This window comes from Eptatretus burgeri, chromosome 1 (genome assembly GCF_056783735.1).
Source record: "Eptatretus burgeri isolate ZD-2024b chromosome 1, Ebu_testis_v1, whole genome shotgun sequence".
Lineage (NCBI taxonomy): Eukaryota > Metazoa > Chordata > Myxini > Myxiniformes > Myxinidae > Eptatretus > Eptatretus burgeri.
In genome coordinates, this window is record NC_140961.1 from 39066857 (window position 1) to 39090951 (window position 24095).

Below are 24095 nucleotides of genomic sequence, written 5' to 3' on the forward strand. Positions count from 1 at the left end.
AACTGATCGATCTGATGTCTGAACTCTACTCTGGTACTGAGAGTGCTGTGAAGTGTGGTGGTACCATCTCTGACTTATTTCCAGTTGTTACTGGAGTTCATCAGGGATGTGTACTTGCCCCCACACTTTTCAGCACTTGTATGGACTGGATTTTTGGGAGGATGTCGGAGAGATCAAGTTGCGGTGCATCGTTTGGCAATGTCAAGATCTCGGGCCTTGATTTTGCAGATGGTGCAGTCATCTTTGCGGAGACTTTAGACATCCTCTTGGGGGCCCTCGAGGTGCTGAATGAGGAGTCGGAGCCATTGGGATTACGGATTTCTTGGGTCAAAACTAAGATCCAGGCTTTCGGTGACATCTTGGATGCTGCTGTCCTGTCTGTGTCTGTTTGTGGTGAGTATGTTGAGGTCGTGGATAGATTCACTTACCTTGGCAGTGATATTCATGTCTCCGCAGGTTGTGAGCCGGAGGTCAATAGACGTCTGGATCGGGCCTGGGGAGTCATGGATTCACTGGATCATGGGGTGTGGCGCTACCGGTACCTGTGCGGGAGGACGAAAGTCTGAGTCTTCAGGTCCTTGGTACTTCCAGTCTTGCTCTATGGGTGCGAGACTTGGACTTTGACCAATGATCTGAGATGGAGACTTAATTCCTTTGGCACCAGGTCTCTTCGGAGAATCCTTGGCTATCGCTGGTCGGATTTTGTGTCCAACGAGCGGTTGCTGAGAGAGACTCGGATGAGATTTGTTACCTGCATAGTCCGTGAGCGTCAGCTGCGGCTGTATGGACATGTGGCTCGTTTTCCTGACGCTGATCCTGCTCACCAGATTCTCTCAGCGAGGGAGTCTCATGAGTGGAGGAGGCCAGTGGGCCGACCACGTGCCTCATGGTTGCAGCAGGTTGACCATCATCTCAAGGAGATGGGGATGGGCCTGGCATCTGCCTGGGGGATGGCCAGACGGAGGCCCCTGGAGTACCGGCGGAAAGTGGATGCAGCGACGCGCTGTTCTGGCACATGCTCCCATACCTGACCTGACCCACTCTCCTAATCTCCACATTGCTCTCATCTATTCCTTCCCTCTCCCTTGATTCCATACATGCATGATGTCCTCATCTTCTTTTATCTTATCATTATCCCCACGCCTTTCGGAAAAAACGGGGGGGGGGAGGGGGGCAATATTGTAAACAGCTCGGTATGTTTGACTGTCTATCCTTCCTTCCTTCCATCCGTCCATCCGTCCGTCCATCACGCTTATCTCCTCTTCAACGGTTGTGCAGCAATTCATCAAACTTGGTTGCTATGATCACCACATGGCAAGAAGGTGCATGAGCCGTATCATTGTTGTCACCGCCACAGGGGCGGGGTCAAAAGGTTGAATACCAAAAAATGCAATTACATGCACATCTTTAAACATTTTAAAATAAAACTTCAAAAAGGCAATCAACATTGGGGGACATATTAAATACGTTACTATTTTTTGGATTTGATCCCCCAGGTTCATTCCCCAGAGGGTGGTGACTGTGAGGCTAATGTTTAGCTAATCTACAAGCTTATATTTATGTACATTTTTAAATTACGTTAAAAAAAAAAAGATTTGACGATTCATAAATCAAACCCCCACCTCAGTGCTTAAAATAGGGGTAATACCCTTGGGCGCTCACCTGGTAGCGGCTGGATAAGATAACGAAGGAACTAATGGATGGATGGTCCTGAGTTCAAATCCTGCTCAGCTGTTGAATTAATACCAGGTGGGGTTAACTCGGCCTGTCATCCTTCCGAGCTCGGCTAAATGAGTGCCAGCATGCTGATATACTGTGTCGGAGTGGCAACCCGTCCAGGATTGTGCCCAATAGCCAATGAGACTGTTTAAGCAGCACCAATGCTCTGCACAGAGTTTGGCCCCAATCTCCTCCTCTCATCCCCCCTCCCGTAAACACCCTTAGACCCTGGACTTTTCAATAGAACAAACAAACTTTGGTACATCACAGGTGATGAAGGTTGTGGTGAAGTTTCATCGAAATTGTGTGTGTAGTTTCGGAGAAGTTGCAAGTGTTTATGGACGGACGGACAACGCACCATCCCATAATAAGCTCCTTGGAACTACGTTCCAGGTGAGCTAAAAAGTGATGGAAAATGTGTAGTAGAATGCAGCATGATTTTGTCTTTCAACCTAATGCAATGCAACAGTTACCCGAGCACTGTTTGGGGTGCAGGCAAACCACGTATGGAGAGAGGCTGCTGTTCAACTCCTCCACCAGATGCTGGTAAATGCCATCATGGTCGGCAACATTAGCACCTGGCAAAAAAGAGGGTCACACGATGCACATGCAACGAGTCATGATTAAAAATAAAAAATAAAAACAGGAATCAAAGCTGTGTGTTTTTTTTCAGAATACAGCCACATACCCGCAACAAATACGGCAGCTGGAATTTCGGTTTTTACACCAGTCACTGCCTTACAGGCTTCAGCCAGGAATGCTGCAAGCTGCTGGAAGGCACGTGCACCCAGCCTGGATTGCTCAGCCTGCAGAACATGTCACATGTCTTTGGTTAGGAATAGGAGATCCACAAAGATGTCAACTCGCAATAATGACACAGACAATTAAGCACTCCGACTCTCAAACACAATATGGTATATATGGCAGAACCGGACTCATCAACGCTGGCATCTTTCTCGTTGCAATTTAGCAACACATTTCACCAAGACTGCATGTTCGCAGTTCAAATGGTGATTGTCACCAGTAGCTGAAAAGGTGAAGCTAACAACATCTTTCAAACTTGTTAGACCATCATCAAGGCAGCACATCACATTCCCAACCACTGAAGGTGACAGACAGTTCATGTATGCTTGTCAGTAAAACCTCACTGACAGTGAGTGGGTGGTGAGGTCAGAAATGAACCCGGGGCAGAACGACCTGTCTGCCGCATGAGCACGTTGTCTTTCCCCATCACCAATGACACTCCCTGATAGGGGGCTGGTGGGGAATGATGAAGTGCTTGTGCGGCAGACAGGTCATGCTGCCCCCGATTAGTTTCGGACCCTACCACTCAATATCAGTAGGGTGTCATTAAAAAGTGTGTGTGTGTGTGTCCGTAACACTACATATATATATATATATATATATATATATATATATATATATATATATATATATATATATATATATATATATATATATATATATATACATAGACACACAGCGGTGGCGGGATTCGGACGAGTGATGTCAATCACTGTCCGTAACCAGTTTGGGTTTTCGCACCCTTCTCTCGACAGCCAAATGTTACATATTCGGCGTCACTCAACCACCGCCGTCTCCAGGGTTATAATGCCGACTGGTTCGGCACAGGCCTCGGGTCACACGCCTCGAATCGCGATACCAACATACCCCTGGACCTTACCAGTTGGGGGAAAAGACCCCGGTTACAGACTGGTTTTGTCAGACACCGAGCGAATTCTGCAAGTCTGTAACCATTTTGGTTTTTACATCCAAATTGAGCAGATCGTTCCTCGGCACGGCACAAATAAATTCAAAGCGGTAACTTCATACGAATCAGCCAGATTTATTGGGGACATCGGGGAACACGACACAAGCAAAGCATTCACAACAATGTTATAATTAATCTATTACTCGTTCTTAACTAGGGAGCTACGGATTACGGGTTTCGAAGGGGACCCTAACGAGATAAACCTTAAACAACATGCAGACAAGACATGGACAGAATGCAGACAAGACGGAGTACTTGGTGATGTTTCATGGACGAGAGGAAAGTGTCAAAGCCCGAATGTGGCTCATGACAAGCCCATGTCCACCGATTCGAGCACCCAAGCTCGAACACGCCGCGTGGCAAAATGGCGCTCGTCCATGTGTCGCAGCCCTCACACACGCAGCCTCGGTGTGTTCAGACCCCGCGAGGTCGACTGCACCAGAGCGAAAGATCCACGGTGGTATGCTCCAGCTGGCTTTTCACAAGTTCCAGCATACAAGGCCAGGCCTGGTCTGTTCATTAGATCAGGCCAAATCAAGGTGTTGGGCTCCGCAGGCTGGGTCTATGGGATTCCAAAACATCGTCGAGCCGTGAGGTGAATAGGGACAGTCAGAGGCTCCGTCACCGGACTCCGGATGAACCTATCGATGTCCTCATAAAAGTCGATCAGCGGCTCCCACTAGTCGTTTCTCCTGCCTCCTTTACAAAGCAGATCGCAGACAGACACAGCCGTCCCTTACACAGCAGATCACGACTCCCACCAGTCGTTTCTCCTGCCTCTTTTACGAAGCAGATCGCAGACAGACACAGCCATTCCCTACACAGCAGATCACGATTCCCACCAGTCGTTTCTCATCCAGCCAAGGGCAGACAGACCTCATGCAGTCCTTTCCCTGCCCTTCCTTCGGCTCGCTCCTCACGAAAAAAACCCATCGCGCCACCTCGGCGCTCAGTTTCACCACCGCCTTCCCGAAGCTCGCCCGCCTCAAAAACCGAAGGGCTCCTCCGTTCAGTTTCACTTCCTTCTCTAGGCCACTCCCCCTCAGAGTGCTGGGCGGGGACTATTGTCCGGAGAGAGGAAGGAAGAAGAACCTCTCGGTCCACCACCAATGTACAAACAATGAACTGCCTCTTACAACTCCCGACACACATGTAGCGTCCATTTACCGAACAACCTGGCTAAACATACATTTAATGGGGGATCTGAGCTAATTCTATATTTAATAACACACTAAGGGCCATTTCCACAACAATATATATGTATATATATATACATATATATATATATACATATATATACATATATATACATATATATATATATACATATATATACATATATATATATATATATACATACATATATATACATATATATATATACACATACATATATATACATATATATATATACACATACATATATATACACATACATATATATACATACATATATATATACATACATATATATTTATACATACATATATATTTATATGTACTGTATATATATATATATATATATAGTGTTACGGATTTCAGCATCTGGTCTGATGAATGCATCCACACGTCCAGGTCCTCAGACAGTTATTTCCTTAAATGCATGTTCAGATTAGCCCCATCCCCATGTCTAATGGGATTTTACATGTGATGCATTGAGAAGGGTAAAGATTGAATAGATCCCCTCTTATGGGAAGCTTTTTTTTCTTTACGACAGACACGTTTATGCACATATTTCTTTCACGGATGCCGAGGCCCACCCTTTTTCGATCGGTGTTTGACACCGCAAGGAATAATAAGGAGAGCACGGGTTGTCATGGTCACGGTGCACAAGTCGGGCGGGGCGAGTGTGGGGGGACTCTATGCCGCCGAGATGGGCCGGATATATAAAAAGAGAAGGGAGCAAGGAGCAAGTGAGCGTGTGGGTGTCTGACCAGCGTCAACAACGAGACAATTTGTCAGTCAGTTCTTCCTTTCCAGTGCTTGAGTGAGTGTGTGTGATTGTGGGTGGCTGACCAGCGCCAACAAGGAAACAATTTGTCAGTCAGTTCGTCCTTTCCAGTGCTTGAGCGAGCGTGTGTGCTTGTGGGAGTGACCAGCGCTGACAACGAGTGAGGCATGAGTCAGTCACCAACGAGTGAGGCATGGGTCAGTCACAACGAGTGAGGCACGGGTTAGTCACCAACAGACCGTGTGGGTCACTGGACGTCACCAGTTTCGTGACGTGCGAGGAGCTTCCCGTGTCACAGCGACAGACGATCTCGGTGCCCCCCAGACGTCGACTGGCATTCAACGCTGTTGGCGAGTGGGTTCACGGCAAGGCTGCGTGCTGGTGACGGACAAGACACAGGCACACACATTTCAGGACGTTTTCACTGAACAGACAACTTCTCTCTGGTGAGCAAGACGACTCTTCTCCCCCCCCCCCCCCCCGAATGATCTGCTGGGTACCCTTGTCTGTGTGTAGTTGTAAGAAAGTCAACCCCCGATAATCATCTCGCTCCCTGTCTCTTTCCTGTTATTTTGATTGATTTTGCCTGATTAATTATTCATTTTGTTTGCTTTGAAATTTATTCACGAATTTACGTCAGGAAATAAAAAGTGCTTTTTATTTATTTATTTTCTTATTAATAAATCATTTGTTGACATCCAACCTGTCCATGTTTGTCCTTTCCTTTCATTGGTCTAGCATTGTCCGAACCTAGATAGACTGGGAGGTAATTACCAGAGATTTGACCAAAAATAGTCGGCACGCACCAGCAGTTAAAACGCTCGGCCACCATAATAAAGATCTAATCAATATAAGATTGGTGCTTTGCCGAGGGCGCGCTCCCCTTTCAGGTAACCACGTGACCTCTAGTGAAACAGCATAATTAGACGGTGGACACTGGAACTCGTGGTTAACTGGGTGGTGTTCGTGGTTCTAAAACAACCCACCGTACCATAACGTTAATTGTGAGCGGTGGACCTAGGTCCGGCTCTTCCGAGGACTACCGGGGATTAATCCCTCTGAGTGACAAGCTGGTGTCTCACTATCCGTAACAATATATATATATATATATATATATATATATATATATATATATATATATATATATATATATATATATATATATATATATATATATATATATATATATATATATATTGTTACGGCTGTGGAAATTCGCATTACACCATGAAGGGCCCGTAGGTGAGATATCTCAAAGTACATGTGTAGTTAGCCCCAAACCCGTTGAATAGAGGGAATTTATGTGATCCATTCGGGCTGCGACACTTTGAGATAGCTGTTTTTCTGTTCTATCTTTATTTTGAACCAACCACGTCTCAACCGCCATCACACAACAACCACCTTAACCACCACGCCAGCCATCGTCACCAACTACAACCACGCTCCAACCCTCTGACAACAACAACAACGCCAACAGCCACGACCTTTACCTTCACAACTCGCTCCCACATCATCGCATCATGCCATTCCCAAACGGCACCATGACCATCAAACCACCACCAAAAACCCTCCACCACCCTCACCTCTCTCCTTCTACGGCCATTCCCGCACCACCTGTGAACACTGAGCGTCGGGCTGTCTTGGGCTCGTTCAGCGATACGCACCAAGCCGCGAGCGCAAATAGCAGCCTTTCCGAGGAAAATTCGGATCACAAACGCTACATGCCCACTTTCCTCTGTCCAATTAGCAAGCGCGGAGCGGCTTGTCCCCGCCTCCAGGCGCGTCTGGTTAAATCGATATATGCAAATTCTAGGATCAGGGGAGATTCACGCCCCCTTTCCTCCGACCAATTGGCGAGCGTGGCTCCGCCCCCAAGGTCATCCTGATCCGGATATTTGCATATTAGCTGTTCCTGTCTGCCTATAAAACGGCGGGCGCAAGGCAAATCAGGGCAGAAAGAGTGAGTCGAGTTTTTGGTAGGAGAGCAGAGTCGAGTCGGGTGGCGAAGTCATCGGTGAGGCAGGAAGAGTTGGGTTCTGGAGTCCGCGGAGAAGAGTTGCGGGAAGAGGCAAAGGAGCTCGGGTACGAGGCGAGAAGGACGGCGGTCGGCGACAATTCCCCCTTTCCCCCCGTGCTGAGATAGTGCAACAAGGGGGCCCCGTTCCCACCCCACTCCAAATGTCGTGCCAACGAAACCCGCCAAGGAGAACGGAGTCGGGGCACAGCCACATCTGCGGCTCGTCCGCCAATGCGTCACGAGGACGCGGGTAGGACTCCCCCCCCGGTCTTGTGGACAATTGGCCTACAGGCCTGTCTGCCCCCTTGTCTATGAGGGTGGCTTCTTTCCTTTGCTTTTGAGTAAATGTGTTGGTGCCGTCTGTAAAGTAGAACTGTATAAGTGTTGCCGTGTGTGCGCGTAGTCGGTAGTAACTCTGCGTCGTTGTTGCTTTTGTTTTTGTTGCTATATGTGCATTTTGACTGTTTGGCTGTATATGTGTGCTTTCCATGTGCCGGAAAATAAATGTGCTTTGTGTGAACTGTTTTCCCGTTTCGCTTCGTCTTTTCTTTATTGACCCTCCATCCTGCTTCACGTTAAGGGTTCGTAGTGGGCTTAAGACACCCGGTAATTAATCGGAACCGTCGAGGCCGACGATAACACCGCTCGGTTATCACTGCAGCACGGAACGGACCGCTTAAGCGGTTCGTGTCCAGAGTCGGCCTGTGGCGTGGTACGATCGCCCAGTCGACCATCCGCGCAGGTACTTAGGTAGATCGAATTTGGCGAGCAACCCTATCCTGTGCGGGTGGGCAATTGGCATGGTTGTGGTGGGGTTAAACCCCCACCCGTGACTAGCTCGCGGCGTTGTTCCGAGAGGGTCACGACTGAATTGTCTGTCCGGTGGGCGACGCGGTCGCGATTCCAGTGAAGTGGCCGTCCGCACGCCGGCGGGCGCGAATTCGCAACAATATATATATATATATATATATATATATATATATATATATATATATATATATATATATATATATATATATATATATATATATATATATATATACATATACATATATATATATACATATATATATATATATATATATATACATATATATATATATATATACATATATACATATATATATATATACATATATACATATATATATATATACATATATACATATATATATATATATACATATATATATATATATGTATATATATATACATATATATATATATATATATACATATATATATATATATATATATATATATATACATATATATACATATATATACATATACATATATATACATATATATACATATATATACATATATATACATATACATATATATACATATACATATATATACATATACAGGGTGAGTCAGAAGTAGTGCCCGATTTCTGTCAGATGATTGTTTGTTTGCCATTTGTATTACAGTGTACAACAAGGCAGAAATAAATGAATGACATGTTTATCTTACCATTTAATCAAGAAATCATTATTACGGAACTGTACCAAGCTGCTTTACTTGCAATTTTCAAAGTGCCCTCCCTCGTGATCAATGCACAATTGCAGCCGAGGAGGCACAGAGCAGCACACACGTCTACAGAGTTCGATATCAATTTCCTTAAACTTTGCAGTGATTTGAGCCTTCAATTCCTGAATGGTACGAGGCTTTTCATGATAAACAAGGTCTTTCATGAGCCCCCAAAGAAAGAAATCTGGAGGTGTAAGGTCTGGGGAGTGTGCCGGCCTCTCGATTGGACCGCCCGCGGTGGCCGATCCACTTTCTGGGAAAGTTTTCCTCAAGCCACTGAAGAACATAACGTCCATAATGAGGTGGAGCTACATCATGCTGGAAATAACAATCCTGATCTTGTACCCTGGGCCAAAAGAAGGTTTGTCGCATATCCAGGTAAATTTCTGCAGTGACAGATCCCTCAAAGAAAAAGGGTCCAATTATCCCAAAAGGCGCTGTCACACCTTGACGTTTTAGCCAGCAATGGCAACGTATAAAAATGTATGTAAAATGTTGGCGTACGCTGAAGTTTTGAGTTTTTTTTAAGTTTTGGTCGTATTCATAACGTGTTGGTAGTATGCATAACATATTAGTAATGGGCACAGAACGTTTCGTTGTCTTATAGATAACTTATACCAACGAATGCTTAGCCTGTTGTCGGCGTTCACAAACTATGCCCAACGATAGTTTAACTTAGGCATAGCGCGCTGCACGTATCGCCGACGAACTCGTGGCGTTCTCTGTTAAAAACCTGCCGCACGCCGATTTAAATCATAACCGCCTGAAAATTGGAAGTGTCAACATCGCAGTCACACCTTGACGATTTAGCCAGCGTATGCCGACCTATGAAAAATGTGTCTAAAACGCTGGCACACGTCGAATACAGTATGGGTAAGTTGCGTATACGTTAGGAGCACGCTGAAAAACAATGAAGTACGCTGTCATATTCGTGGTACGTCTAGTACGTCGTGAAATTTCAAGCATGTTGAAAATTTTACGACGTACTCGACGTATGGCTCACCAGTTCCGCATACGCTGGCATAAGTTCTCCGCACGCTCCGCGATCGTTGACACACGTCGGATACACGTTACTTGTATGTTACTCATAAGTCGAAACACAGGTAATGTTTAGCATACCCGAAACTTAATTTTTAACCGATGAGTAACATGCTTTGAACCTATGAGTAGCGTGCTTTGAACCTATGTGTAACGTATCTCAAACGCACATTGTCGTATGTAGACGAATTTGATTGACGTCTTCCGGACGACCACAGAACTTACTGAACGTGTTTCTAACTTACATCTACCGTATAATGGCAATTTGGCATATACAAATGGGCTTCACAAGAGGAACCCCTCAGTGTTCCAGACTCCATGTTGAGTAGATGTCAATGTCAGTGGTATCAGTAGTAGTAGTAGTAGTAGTAGTAGTAGTAGTAGTAGTAGTAGTAGTAGTAAGTCCATGTCAGTAGTAGTAGGTGAGCGTGATGGGGAGGGTGTGGGTGATGATGGATCCTCGTTGCGTCCACGAATAGGAGACTACTTTGCACCATTGTTCGATGTTCTTTTCGGCTAATTTTTTTTCTCATTCCCACGATGAACTATTTTTTTGTTTCAGTTTTTAAAGTATTCAAAACGACTTGGACAAATGCATAATGTACTCCTAATGAACACAGAACGCTTCGATAACTTATAGATAAGTTATACCAACGATTGATTAACGTGTTTTAGGCATCCACAACCTATGCCCAACGATAGTCTAACGTATGCATAGCGTGGCAGCGTATTGTCGACGATTACGTGAGGTTTTCTATTCATAGGCGGCAACTTCACTTTTAATAAATGCCTGTCACTCGCCTATTGTTTTTGGACGCTGGTGCTCGGCAATTGAAATAGTTTCCATTGAACGAGTTAAATCGCTTCCACAGCACTGCAGTCACGGCACCAACAGCAGCAGGCTCAGTGCCAGCCTCATGCCAGGCTCAAGTGGATCCCTGTAGAAGGTGTACTGCTTGGTTATCCTTGGACCCACTCTGGCTAGCTGCTCGTCGAACATCGCTGGGGGCATTCGCAGGAAGTTGATGAAGGATGCATGGGCCTCATTCTGGAGTGCCACCATGAGCTGGTCATATATGCCGTAATGGCGTCGCCTCCCGGTCCATGGTCTGACACAGTTCCTTCTCCTCCGTTCACGTCTTCTTCTCCTGGCTCTATTGGCACGCAACTGGTGCAGTGTCAACTCGATGAGGTCATGTTGATGTTCGAGGACAGGTAGGTATTGTCGTCTCAGCCTTGCCGTATCCTCTATCTCTCGGAATGACATGGACATGTACTCACCACGAAGTCTAAAAATAAGACTGGTTCCTCCTGCAAAACCCCTTTTTATATACCAATTCTCCTAATCGCTGCCAATATGCCATTATACGGTATCTGTAAGTTAGAAACGCGTTCAGTAAGTTTTGTGGTCGTCCAGCATAATCTGCAAGACAATTATTAACAACATGATTTCCCAGAAAGAACATGACAGCCTAAAAAACAGAAATAGGGCGCTGCTTTTGACTCACCCTGTATATCTACATACATACCAGCATTACTCACTTTATGACCGAGTTCCGTTCCTACGACTTGGTCGTTAAGCGAATTGGTCGATAAGCGAGGATTTATTTTTATACAGTATTTTTTACTTTTTTATTTTTAAATGAGGATTTTTGTTTTTTAAATGTTTATACAGTAGTGTACTGTATACCGTAATAAACAGAATAGAGGAAATCAGCTCTAATATACATTACTTAGGTTTGCATACTGTAAATACAGGTAATCGTTTTTATTTATTCTGAATAAAGAAAAGGTCTAAAGGAAACTGCAAGTTGATAACTTTGCTTTAATTTGCATAACTCTTACATATCTTACATATTATTTGACATCAACATGTTCGTCTTTGTCAAACCCTTCGAAATTATTAACGAAACATTTCAGGCATTTTTTTCCATATGCCTTGCATACACTTTTCTGTCACTCCCTCCCAAGCTGATTCAATGTTCTTTATGCAGTGTAAAATGTTGTACAATTTCCAAAAATCACGAAGGGTTACTTCATCACTTTCTGTTGCTACGAGGGCTTTGGAAAAAGTTGTGTGCAAATAGTATGCTTTGAAGGTAACTATAGCTAGTAAAGCTATAAATAGAACGTAGCTATAAATAGTACGCACTGAGACACCGTGCTGCCATTTCCACAACAAAAGTTCTCATAGAGTGAACAATACCAACTGGTCGGAGAGCAGGTCGTAAGTCCAGGCGGTCGTTAAACAGGTAGGTCGTTAAGTGAGGAGTACCTGTATATATATATATATATATATAAAAATAAACATATACAGAAACATATATATATATATATATATATATATATATATATATATATATATATATATATATATATACATACATACATACACATACATATATATTTACTGTATATACCGGGCGTAGTGGCGTGTGCCTGTAATCTGGCTCCTCGGAGGCTTGGGTTGGATGATCGCTTGAGGATGGGCACTCTGTGCTGAGAGGGTGTAGGGCAGCCCGGAATAATGGCGAAACCCAATCCTTCTCCGTGTGTCGTAAGAGGCGACCGGGGTTGCGTCAGGAAGGGCATCCGACATAAAACCTATGCCAAATCAGTATGCGGATCATAACGGATGATCTGCTGTGGCGACCCCTAAGGGGAGCAGCCGAAAGACGAACAACAACAACATATATATTGTTACGGATCTGGAAACCATATGCATTCAAGTATATAGATGTCCCAAAAGTCAGTTATTCCGTTCAGTACATGTGAAGACAGGTCCCTTCCTTTTGTCTCGTGGGAGAATCAAAGTTGTGTGTTGCGATGTTTTTTTAGGTAGGTTATTAAATCTTTACATCCAACACCCATCCCATCCCCCATCACGATCTACTACCCACCCGCTGTCTACTCGCACCATGACTTGCCGAGGCAAGATCTTGCAGCCGTTCCTTGCCGCTTCCACAAACGTTCCTTTTCAACGTTGTAACTCTTGCACAACGACCTTTTCAATGTTGTAAGTCTTGCTCACCGAGTGCAAACACGCGTGGAGGGGGGGGGGGTTTCACCCAACAGGGCCAGTCCCCACCAAGAAGGGGCGGACCCGTGGAGGCCCTGTCCAATCAGGGCGGACAGTGACGTCAGTTTTGACCAAGGCCCCTCCCCGCTGAGGGAAGTTGATGGACTACGAAGGGACCCTCTGAGACGCGCGTTCATTGGAGTTCAGTCAAAAGGCTCAGTTCAGTTCTGCAATCGCTGGGGCGTTAGTTGGAGTTTTGCTAGAGTCTTGAGTTTGGTGTAGGAGGAGGATTGACAGACTGAGAGCTTTTTCACGAGTCTGTGGGTGGTGGTGCATGGCCGTTCTTCGTTGGTGGAGCGATCCGTCTGGTCGATTCCGATAACGACCGAGGACACCCGACCTCGACCGGGTCTCTCGCTGGGTCCTGTCCGCGACCATGATCCCCACCCTGGGACTCTGCTCTGCTCGAGTTCCTCCGCAGACACGAGCTCCACACGTGTGACTGCGGGTCGAGCTGCACAACCATTGGCAGTTGCTACACCACGGAGCACCCCCTCCAACGTGCAGGTACCCAGCCAAGCCGTGACCCCAGCTCCTCTCTCTCCCTGGCTGCGAGGTTCCTTGGAATTCACCTGGGTTTTATTTTCATGTGTGTGTGGTGCCGTCTGCTAAGTACAACTGCATAAGTGTTTTTGATCATTGTAAATCTCCTGTATATCCACGATAAGCTTGCTCTGTGTCCTTCTTGCTGTAAATAAAACAATTGGTGAAATGTTCCCAGTTAGTTTCCGTCCTTTCTTTCATTGGTCCAGCATGGTTCGGATCTGAGTTTTAGCCGGTCTTTGTTCCCGCTCATCTGCTAATCCGAGCCGGCACGGCTTTGGCGGTTTCGCTCGACTGCACCCGAACCGGAGTTGGTAGCGGTAGTTGGAACTCTACTGCAGTCGGTCGTGTGACCCGGTTCGAGCAAGACGTGCCGAGGGTGTGGTTCCCCGGTAGACGACACCGCGTGGTTAATTAGGTAAATTGGTTCAAGCCAAAAAGACCCTACACTACCCGGTGGAGGTATAGGCGGCGTCCACAGTCGGTTAAGCGACCCGCCACCTCATGCAGTTAACCGTGAACGAGTTACACACGGCCTACAATTCCGAGAGTCTGGTGGGAGACGACGTAACTTCCCCCACCCACGGTCGTTCCCGCCACAATATATATACACACACACACACACACACACACACACACGGGGCTGCAAAAGTAGGTATACGAGTATACTCCTTACTGTATACCTACTTTTGCAGCCCCCTGCATATATATATATATATATATATATATATATATATATATATATATATATATATATATATATATATCTATCTATCTATATTGTTACGGTTGTGGAAATTTACAGAACACCATTCAGGTACCCCGAAGATCAGTTATGTCGATAAGTGTGTGTCCAGATAGATTTCCCCATTGATGTCTCACGGGCTGTGCATCTTTGAGTTAGCCGTTATTCTGTTCTACCTTTTATTTCAACCAAACAGCATCTCAACCACCACGCCATCCCCACCACAGTGCCAACCACACTGCAACCATGCCACCTCCACCACAACAGCATCTCAGCAACCACACCACCTTCTCCACAACTGCCAACATCCCCACAAACAACGGCATCTCGACAAATAAAGAAAACGAAAGCAACAGTTAAAACAACAAGGTGCTCCGAAGAGAGAAATCCCGATCACACCTGAGATTTCGGGTGGAAAAATCCCAATGCGACCCCTCCCCTTGGGGGCAATATAAAACGCCGCGTTCGGAGGTGAAAAGAGAGAGGTGGGAGAGACGCCGACACTGCGTTGAGAAGGCAGTCTGGAGGAGGGAGTTGAGCTGGCAGTTGAGGAGGAAGTTAGTGGCTGGCAGTTTGCGAGTGGGAAAGAGAGTCCCCCTCCTTGGTCGTCGGAGGCGCCGTTGCAGCCGGTGAGGAGTCGCAAGCCGGATCGCCGTTGAAGGCATGGGTGGAGTCCAGCGGACTGCGGGCAGAGCCACCGAGGGTCGCCGAACCAGGGCCCAGCGAGTCACCACGAGGGTGGCAGGTAACCTGCACAGCCTCTCGGAGCTCTTGCGTTCATCCCGGCTCCGAGGAACATTAAAGGCCTACGGGCCCAGTTCTCCTTCTTTCTTGTCTGGGGTATTTGTTGCATGGAAATCTATAAGTAGAACTGATATGTATATATATATATATATATATATATATATATATATATATATATATATATATATATATATATACATACATATATACACACACTGTCCGATAAGTAGAACTGATAAGTGCATGTACATAATAGATAGACAACGGCTGCAAGGTCTTTTTGCACGTGTCCTTGTTCCTTACCCCCATTGCTTCATTGACTGCATGCGTGTACAATAAATGTCCCCTTTGTTTGAATATTCACCAGCTCGTTGCGTCCCTTCCTCTATTGAGCTGTTGTAATTGCGTGCGGAATAATAGCTGGCTTTTAATAGCTAAGATAATCGAGTCCGACAGGGCTTGGCGATAATAAACCACTCGGCAATCGCAAACGGTGCGAGCTGCGTAAAGCGGCTCATGTCCGAAGGGTCCCGTCAAGGTGTAAATCCCCGGCATTTCTGTCTGCACGAATACTTAGGTAAATGGACAATTCGGCGATCAACCCTGTCGCGCGTGAGCAGAAGAGTTGGCTGATTTACGGTGTGGTTAAAAACACACCCGTAGCTGGATTTCAGCGTTGATCCGAAAGCTGCGACCAAGATTGCCACGGTCGGTGGGCACGTGCGGCTGCGAATTTGCTAAAAGCGGTCGCCCGCATGCCGGCGTGGTGAGAACCACAACAAAATATATATATATATATATATATATATATATATATATATATATATATATATATATATATATATATATATATATATATACACACACACATATACATACACACATATACATAAGCCTGGTGTTGGCGCAGTGGTTTGGGCAGCGGCTTGGGACCCAAAAAGTCCTGAGTTCAAGCTCCGTTGGGCCACTGAATATATATTGTTGCGGATTCGCGCCCGCCGGCATGCGGACGGCCACGTAACTCGAATCGCGGCTCGTCGCCCACCTGACGGACGGACAATCCAGTCGTGACCCTCTCGGACTAACGCCGGGAACTAGTCACGGGTGGACCTTTCGGTCTCACCGCGATCGTGCCAATCGGCCCCCGCGTGGGATAGGGTTGCTCGCCAAATTCGACCCACCTAAGTACCCACACGGAGGGTAGACCGGGCGATCGCACCTCGCCGCAGGTCGACTTCGGACACGGGCCACTTTAAGCGACCCGTTCCGTACTATCGGGATAACCGAGCGGTGTTATTCGTCGGCCTCGACGGTTCGATTAATTATCGGGCGTTTTAGCCCACGACCAACCCTTTACGTGAAACAAGATGGAGATTCAATAGAGGAAAAGACGAAGCGAAGCGGGAAAACAGTTCAACAATAAGCACATTTATTTCGCGATGAACGGAAAGCACACATATACAATTCCACCAAAAGCACATGTAAAAGAAGAAGACAATGCAATATTACACAAAAAGCAAATGCAACAATGCAGATCTAACCGACTACCGGGCACACGGCAACACTTATACAATTTTACTTCACAGACGGCGCCGACAACACATATTCCCAAAGCAAAAGAAAAGAGAACCACCCTCCAGGATGAGGCGGGCCTGGGGCCGAGACCGGGTCGGGCCTACCCGTCTGATGATGAGACGCGAAGTGGCGGTGGTGCCTCAACTCCGCGGGCCTCGCGGACAGTGTCTGGTAGGGGGTGGGAAAGGGGCCCCCTTTGTCGCACTATCTCAGCGCGGGGGGAAACAGGAGGGGGTTGCTGATGCTCGGGGGAAGGAGGATATCACCCTGTCTCGGGTCCCGCGGCGAGCGTCTCCTCCTCGACCTCTGTCGCGTTGCTGGCCTCTCCCCCTGCAGCTCCCGGCACCGACGCGAGCACCCCCTCGTCCGCCTTCGCCGCCGTCACCTCTCCACAGCTCCGTCTACTCGCCCTCTCCGTCTCCTCTCTTGGCTCGTCCCAACTCTTCACTCTTGACTTCTCCCACTTCTTTCCAGCTCCACCGACGACTCTCTTGAACTCCGCACAACTCCCAACTGAACTTTACTGACGAACGCAGCCGTTTATATAAGCCCCGTGGCTTCGCTCTTTCACCCTTGACCCTTTGCCTCCGACCCTTCACCTCTCTAACTGGCTCCCCATTGGACCGAGGAAAAGTGGGCGTGAATGCTTTTTGATCCATGAATTTGCATATAGCGACCGCCCTCCAACGCCCTGGAGGCGGAGCCAAATCGCCCCTCGCTCACCGATTGGACGGAACAAAAGTGGGCGTGAGTCGTTTTTGATCCGTTTTCTGCGGAAAGTCCGTGATGTTTTTGAACACGCTGCTCGGTGCGCGCCCCGCATGAGTCCAGTATCGGTGCCCACGAGTGGCGCGAGATGGTGTGGATGCGATGGTGGCGAGTTGGGACGGTAAAGGTCGTGGCGGTTGTGGTGAAGCGGCGTTGTGGTTGGTGGTTGTTGTTGTGAAGCGGCGTTGTGGTTGGTGGTTGTTGTTGTGAAGCGGCGTTGTGGTTGGTGGTTGTTGTTGTGAAGCGGCGTTGTGGTTGGTGGTTGGTGTTGTGAAGCGGCGTTGTGGTTGGTGGTTGTTGTTGTGAAGCGGCGTTGTGGTTGGTGGTTGTTGTTGTGAAGCGGCATTGTGGTTGGTGGTTGTTGTTGTGAAGCGGAGTTGTGGTTGGTGGTTGTTGTGTGATGGCTGTTGAGACGTGGTTGGTGGTGGTAATAATGGCGGCTGGTCCAAAATAAAGATAGTAAAAGAAAAACGGCTATCCTGAAGAGTCGCAGCCCGCATGAATGACATTTATTCCCTCTAGACAACGGGTTTGGGCCTAACTGCACATATACTTAGAGATATCTCACCTAAGGGACCTGAATGGTGGTTTGCGAATTTGGTCAACCACAACACTACCCCCTCCCCTTTTTACAGACTCGTCCCGAGTCGTCAAATTTTCGTGTGCCATCATGTGTAGTTTTCCCCTAGTAAATTTTACCTACGGATCCCTGAGTGCGACATTCATGGTATTCGTGTCCCCAAAATAAATAACCGAAGGGCTGAGTAACTACCTAAACAAACTCACTCACACGGACGACTTAAATAAAATTGCCGGCGCTAAGACAAACATGCCGGGGGCGCACTCATATTTACAGTACATCTTAACCTTAACTTACAAATTTTACACTAAACCATGGCCCAGGATCACTGAACTCTGCAAAAAGAAAGCAGTTAACAGGGAGCCAGGCTGCTCGCATGCAGTCTCTGGCTCAAAACAATGCAGGTGACAGGGAACGTGGCCGGCTGCTCACACGCAGTCCAAGGCCTTCCTTTTTGAACTGAACGCAGTGAACCACAACGGTGCATGGGCTGCACAAACGTAGTCTCCGTGCCAGCTCAAGTGGCACACGCAATGAACACAACGAATGGATGGATGAATGGTTTGAACTGAACGCAGTGAACCACAACGGTGCATGGGCTGCACAAACGCAGGCCCGTGTTGTAGCTGCCAACAGGGCAGTTCTCGCAGCTTGCAAACTGTTGCTTTCTGATCCTGGCGCACATGGCAATGAACAGGGGGGGGGGGGCAAAGCAAAAATTGAATGGGGCTGGTGAACCTGGGCAGTGGGCATGGCATAGCATGGCAAAGGCAGCAGGCAAACACAGCCTGCAGAACCAGGCCGTTGCAGGCAAACACAGCCGGCAGATGAACTGGCCGGCACAGGCCTTGAAGTACCACAGCTGCAGATGATCCGGCCGGCACAGGCCTTGCAGCAACACAACAGCTGCCGATGAAGTGGGCCGGCACAGGCCTTGAAGAAAAACAGCCAGCCGATGAAACTGGCCAGCCTTTGCCGTTCAGTGGAGGTTGGTGGAGGGAGTGCGGTGGTGCTGGCCACTCGGAAGGCGGGCTCGGACCTACCCTACGGTCTCCCTCCCAACCTATCGCCTTTGCCTGTCACTGTCTATACCCACTCCCTTAATTTGTCAAACCCCAATTTAGCCCCAACTTATTTTTTTATTTTTACTTCCCCACTATAAATCGTCCCCTAACCCCCTTTATCGTCCTTGTTCGGCTAACCTATCCTGTCACCTAGCCTACTCCCAACCCCTACGTTCCCTTCCCGGAGGGGAACAAGGGAGAGCTAGCGTCCTGTGTCGAGGCCCAATTCAAGCCTCAGGATGGCCTCCCCAGAGTTCAGCGATCTATAACCAAAGTGGGTCCAGCGGCCCACAACGAGAGCGAGGGGATGGATGGTGCGGAGGGGTACACTTCCTAATCTACCCTATCCATTTAACTGTTAAACTACCCCGGGGCTTTCAACAAGCGCCTCTCGCTTAAGCTATTGGTTCTAACAACCCAGATTCCCGTCGCCTGTGTTGGTGTCCTCACGATTTCGGGCCTCGCCCCCCAATTTTCTCTCCGTGCCCTCACACGGTCTTGTGGCTGGGACACGTGGCTCCCTTTGGCAGGCACGACCCTCTACCGATTCTCCCGCTATGTCACCCCCGGGCACTACACTGCCTCCGAGCCTACCAGCTCCCTAACACCGGGGAGTGCCCCCCATGGCACCTCCCCTGAAACGCACACGTGGCAGGCTGGCTTCCCGGGCCCCTTTCCGAGGGTCACCCGTGCCCACAACACTGCCCACGCGGCTAATGGCGCCTCGGGCCCCCGCACCAAGCAGGCGCACCCGTGCCCACTACGCTATCCCGGCACCCCATGGGCCCTTGGCCTACCACGGCCGACTAGCCTGGTGCCCGGGGTACCCACTCAGCGATACTCACCTTTCGCAGCCACGCTCCCAGCCCGTCAACAGGGCTCCTGCACCCCTCCAAACGGGTTTCGAGCCTACTTCCCCACCAACAACAAAACGACCTCCATTTTGTAAATTTGACTAACCCCCCTGACTCACTCTACACTGACCCCGGGGGTCCCTTGGGCGGGAGTCACTCCTCCCCCCAATCACTCATCGCACCATGCATTCCCCATTCGCTCCACTCACACAGACCCGCTGGCCTCACTCATTCACCAAGCACATGTACTCACCTCACAACCCACAACTCTTCAACACTCTCACCGCTGACCTCTGCCATCCTTCTAACTACATCCCCTAACTAACTCGTGCTCCCACGTCGTCCCTTAAACTATAGCACGTTCCATTTAACACTACGTAGCTAAGCTACGTCCCCTCTACACATTCACAAGTCTGTCACTGTCTCCAAATCTCTAAAATAACTTTCCCAACCTAAATCTCGCTACAATCCCTCTAACTAATCCATTCCACGGACTCCATGAGGACTTACCCGTGCCCCATGAAGTCGGTCTAGCTAAGCTAACCCTTCCCCCTAACTAGTTTCCATCCTGTGCCCAGTTCAAGGGGGTCTTCCACCCCTTGCCCAGGAATCCTGTGAACCCGAAAGTGAGGCTTACTGTTTTTTTTGTTTTTTTTTTCCATGCGCATCACCAGCGCGGCAACTCGCGCACTTTGCACCTGCCCGTGACGTCATGCAGCTGCACGTGTTCCTCGTCCCTCCTTGGACGGTACTATCCGGCAGGGATACCCCTCCTGCCGGATTCCAACCCCACGTGCAGCCATGACGTCACCGTGCGCATAAAAAAAAAACACAAGCCCCACGTCTCGAGGGGTTCCCCACGCGGACACATGTGCTCTGCCCGTTGGAGCTTAACACACACACGCCCGCGTGGAGAACCCGTCCGGTCCAAATCCGTAATCCTGCCTAAACTTTGTCCGTCCGCGGGATCGGCAAATCCACCGCGTGCGTTTCCGGACCGGGACTTCACTCTCGCAAGCGAGCACGTGGGGGCCTCGTGCGTTGCACAGCACGGACCTCGTGCTCACTGCTGGGTGAACCCGGCACGGTGCCCGAACCAACTACAGCCGCTACTCGGCTTTCTTTCTTCTGTCGCCGTCGTCGTCGCCATTCAACACACGCACTCCCGCGTGTTACGACGCTCACACTCCATTCCATTACATTCACACCGGGAGACGCGGCTGCGTGCTCCCGCATGCCAACCGACATCTCCCACACATACCGCTCTCTCACACACACGGTCTCCCTTGCATAAACCATACCACTCACACGTGGTGCTCCATTCACTCGCGGCCTTCCACTCACTCGTGCCTCACTCACACACGCGGGGGCACTCACCCGCGGTGCCTCATCCACACTGGCCGTTTCATCCACACACACGGCCTCACTCACACACGGTGCCTCACCCACACACGCGGGGGCACTCACCCACGGTGCCTCACTCACACACGCGGGGGCACTCAACCGCGGTGTTTCATCCACACACCGTCCCTCACTCACACACGCGGGGGCACTCACCCGCGGTGCCTCATCCACACTGGCCGTTTCATCCACACACACGGCCTCACTCACACACGGTTCCTCACCCACACACGCGGGGGCACTCACCCGCGGTGCCTCACTCACACACGCGGGGGCACTCAACCGCGGTGTTTCATCCACACACCGTCCCTCACTCACACACGCGGGGGCACTCAACCGCGGTGCCTCATCCACACTCGGCGTGCTGGGAAGCACGTACTCTGGCACCATCGCCACCACACCACTCACACACGGGGTCGCTTCCACACACGGGGACGCACTCACACCTTGCACCACACACACAGGGACCACTACACTGGGGATTCGTGTCCCCACAAGGGTCTCCGGGGCCTCTATACCCCCCAAGCTCTCCGTGCACCCGTTCACAGCACCCGTCCCCTCAACCTCGCAAAGCACGACCGAACTCACCTGGTCGTGACTCGCCTCAAGGGGGGCATACTCCCTCCCCTCGTTCCTGGAGGAGGCCATCCAACTGCTCGCACCGGGTCTCTACCCAGTCCGCGAGCTCACCCCCATTATCCTCCACTACCTCCGTGTGTGTGTGTGCGTCACTTACCCCGTCTTCATCGTGCAGTCTTCCCTCTATCATTCCCATCTCCCGTGTCTCTGCCCACTCAGTCACCTCTACACCCTTTACCTCCCTTGTCTCAACTATATTTATTTCCTTTGTCGTCACCTCGTGTCTCGTCTCACACGTTTTGGTCTCCCCATTTAATTTTTCCCTTTCGGTCATCGTCACGACCCTCGCCCAACACGTCCCCGAATTATTTTTTCACCCGCCTCCACCGTGGGCCTGTCAGCCGTTGCACCCCCTTCCAACTCGTTCGTTCCTACACGTGGAGTCGCCATTTTGAGTTCCCTGGTCACGGCCTTCATGCCCGCCTGCAGGCATCGGCCCATGTTCTGCGTCTCACCCCGCAGCTCTTTCATTTCCTCCTTCATGTTTGCTTCCATTCCGTTTATTTGCTTGTTCATTCCTTTCATTTCGTTTTTCATTTCATTTGTATTTGTATCCATCTTTTCGTTCATGTTCGCATTTATCTTCGCTGTCATTTCCGCATTCATTTATGCCAGCATGGTGAATAGCTGGGCCATGTCGGGTGCGCTTGGGTGAGTCGTTTCGGCAGGGGTTGGGGAAGGGTTTTGGTGGAGAGGGGGAGGGGAGGTGTCATACACCGCGGCCGCTGCCGCACCCATTTCGGGCTCTGGGTTCAGTTGGGCGAGTTAGTTTTCCTGTACAACCAACATTTCCTGCACGGGGATTTCATCCTGAGCCATGGATTCTACACATTCTACATCCATTTCTAATACCCCCGGCTCCCGCTCACCTTGAGACGCCATCTTGCTTCTCTTAAAGGGTTAATTTTAGCTCGCTCGTAATTTGGAGGGAATCGGGGGTCGCTCCTCTCACCCCTGGACCGATTCCCGTGAATTTAGCCGGAGACAGGAGAGTCCGTTTTCCCGTTCTCCGATACCAGTGCCGCGAGGAGGGCGATGGGTTTATAATCGCACGACCTGACACCAGTGTTGCGGATTCGCGCCCGCCGGCGTGCGAACGGCCACGTAACTCGAATCGCGGCACGTCGCCCACCGGACGGACAATCCAGTCGTGACCCTCTCGGACTAATGCCGGGAACTAGTCACGGGTGGACCTTTCGGTCTCACCGCGATCGTGCCAATCGGCCCCCGCGTGGGATAGGGTTGCTCGCCAAATTCGACCTACCTAAGTACCCACAATGAGGGTAGACCGGGCAATCGCACCTCGCCGCAGGTCGACTTCGGACACGGGCCACTTTAAGCGACCCGTTCCGTACTATCGGGATAACCGAGCGGTGTTATTCGTCGGCCTCGACGGTTCGATTAATTATCGGGCGTTTTAGCCCACGACCAACCCGTTACGTGAAGCAAGATGGAGATTCAATAGAGGAAAAGACGAAGCGAAGCGGGAAAACAGTTCAACAATAAGCACATTTATTTCGCGATGAACGGAAAGCACACATATACAATTACACCAAAAGCAAATATAATAGAAGAAGAAACACAATATTACACAAAAAGCAAATGCAACAATGCAGATCTAACTGACTACCGGGCACACGGCAACACTTATACAATTTTACTTCACAGACGGCGCCGACAACACATGTACCCAAAACAAAAGAAAAAGAACCACCCTCAAGGATGAGGCGGGCCTGGGGCCGAGACCGGGTCGGGCCTACCCGTCTGATGATGAGACGCGAAGTAGCGGTGGTGCCTCAACTCCGCGGGCCTCGCGGACAGTGTCTGGTAGGGGGTGGGAAAGGGGCCCCCTTTGTCGCACTATCTCAGCGCGGGGGGAAACAGGAGGGGGTTGCTGATGCTCGGGGGAAGGAGGATATCACCCTGTCTCGGGTCCCGCGGCGAGCGTCTCCTCCTCGACCTCGGTCGCGTTGCTGGCCTCTCCCTCTGCAGCTCCCGGCACCGACGCGAGCACCCCTTCGTCCGCCTTCGCCGCCGTCACCTCTCCACAGCTCCGTCTACTCGCCCTCTC

At 49.2% G+C, this 24095-nt stretch overlaps 1 protein-coding gene across 6 annotated transcripts in view; it reads right to left on the reverse strand.

Annotated features, from left to right (window-relative positions):
- Positions 1 to 24095, reverse strand: part of ORC3 (origin recognition complex subunit 3) — a 119872-nt gene that overhangs the window by 70276 nt on the left and 25501 nt on the right. For all 6 annotated transcript variants that reach the window (XR_015057857.1, XM_085880178.1, XM_085880188.1 and 3 more), the window contains exons 5-6: positions 2408 to 2525; positions 2193 to 2297 (exon numbers count right to left, since the gene is read on the reverse strand). Coding sequence is in view for 5 of the 6 variants with exons in the window: in XM_085880178.1 (XP_085736304.1) it covers positions 2193 to 2297; positions 2408 to 2525 (223 nt within the window). In the remaining variant the exon portion in view is untranslated. The remainder of the gene's footprint in view (positions 1 to 2192; positions 2298 to 2407; positions 2526 to 24095) is intronic.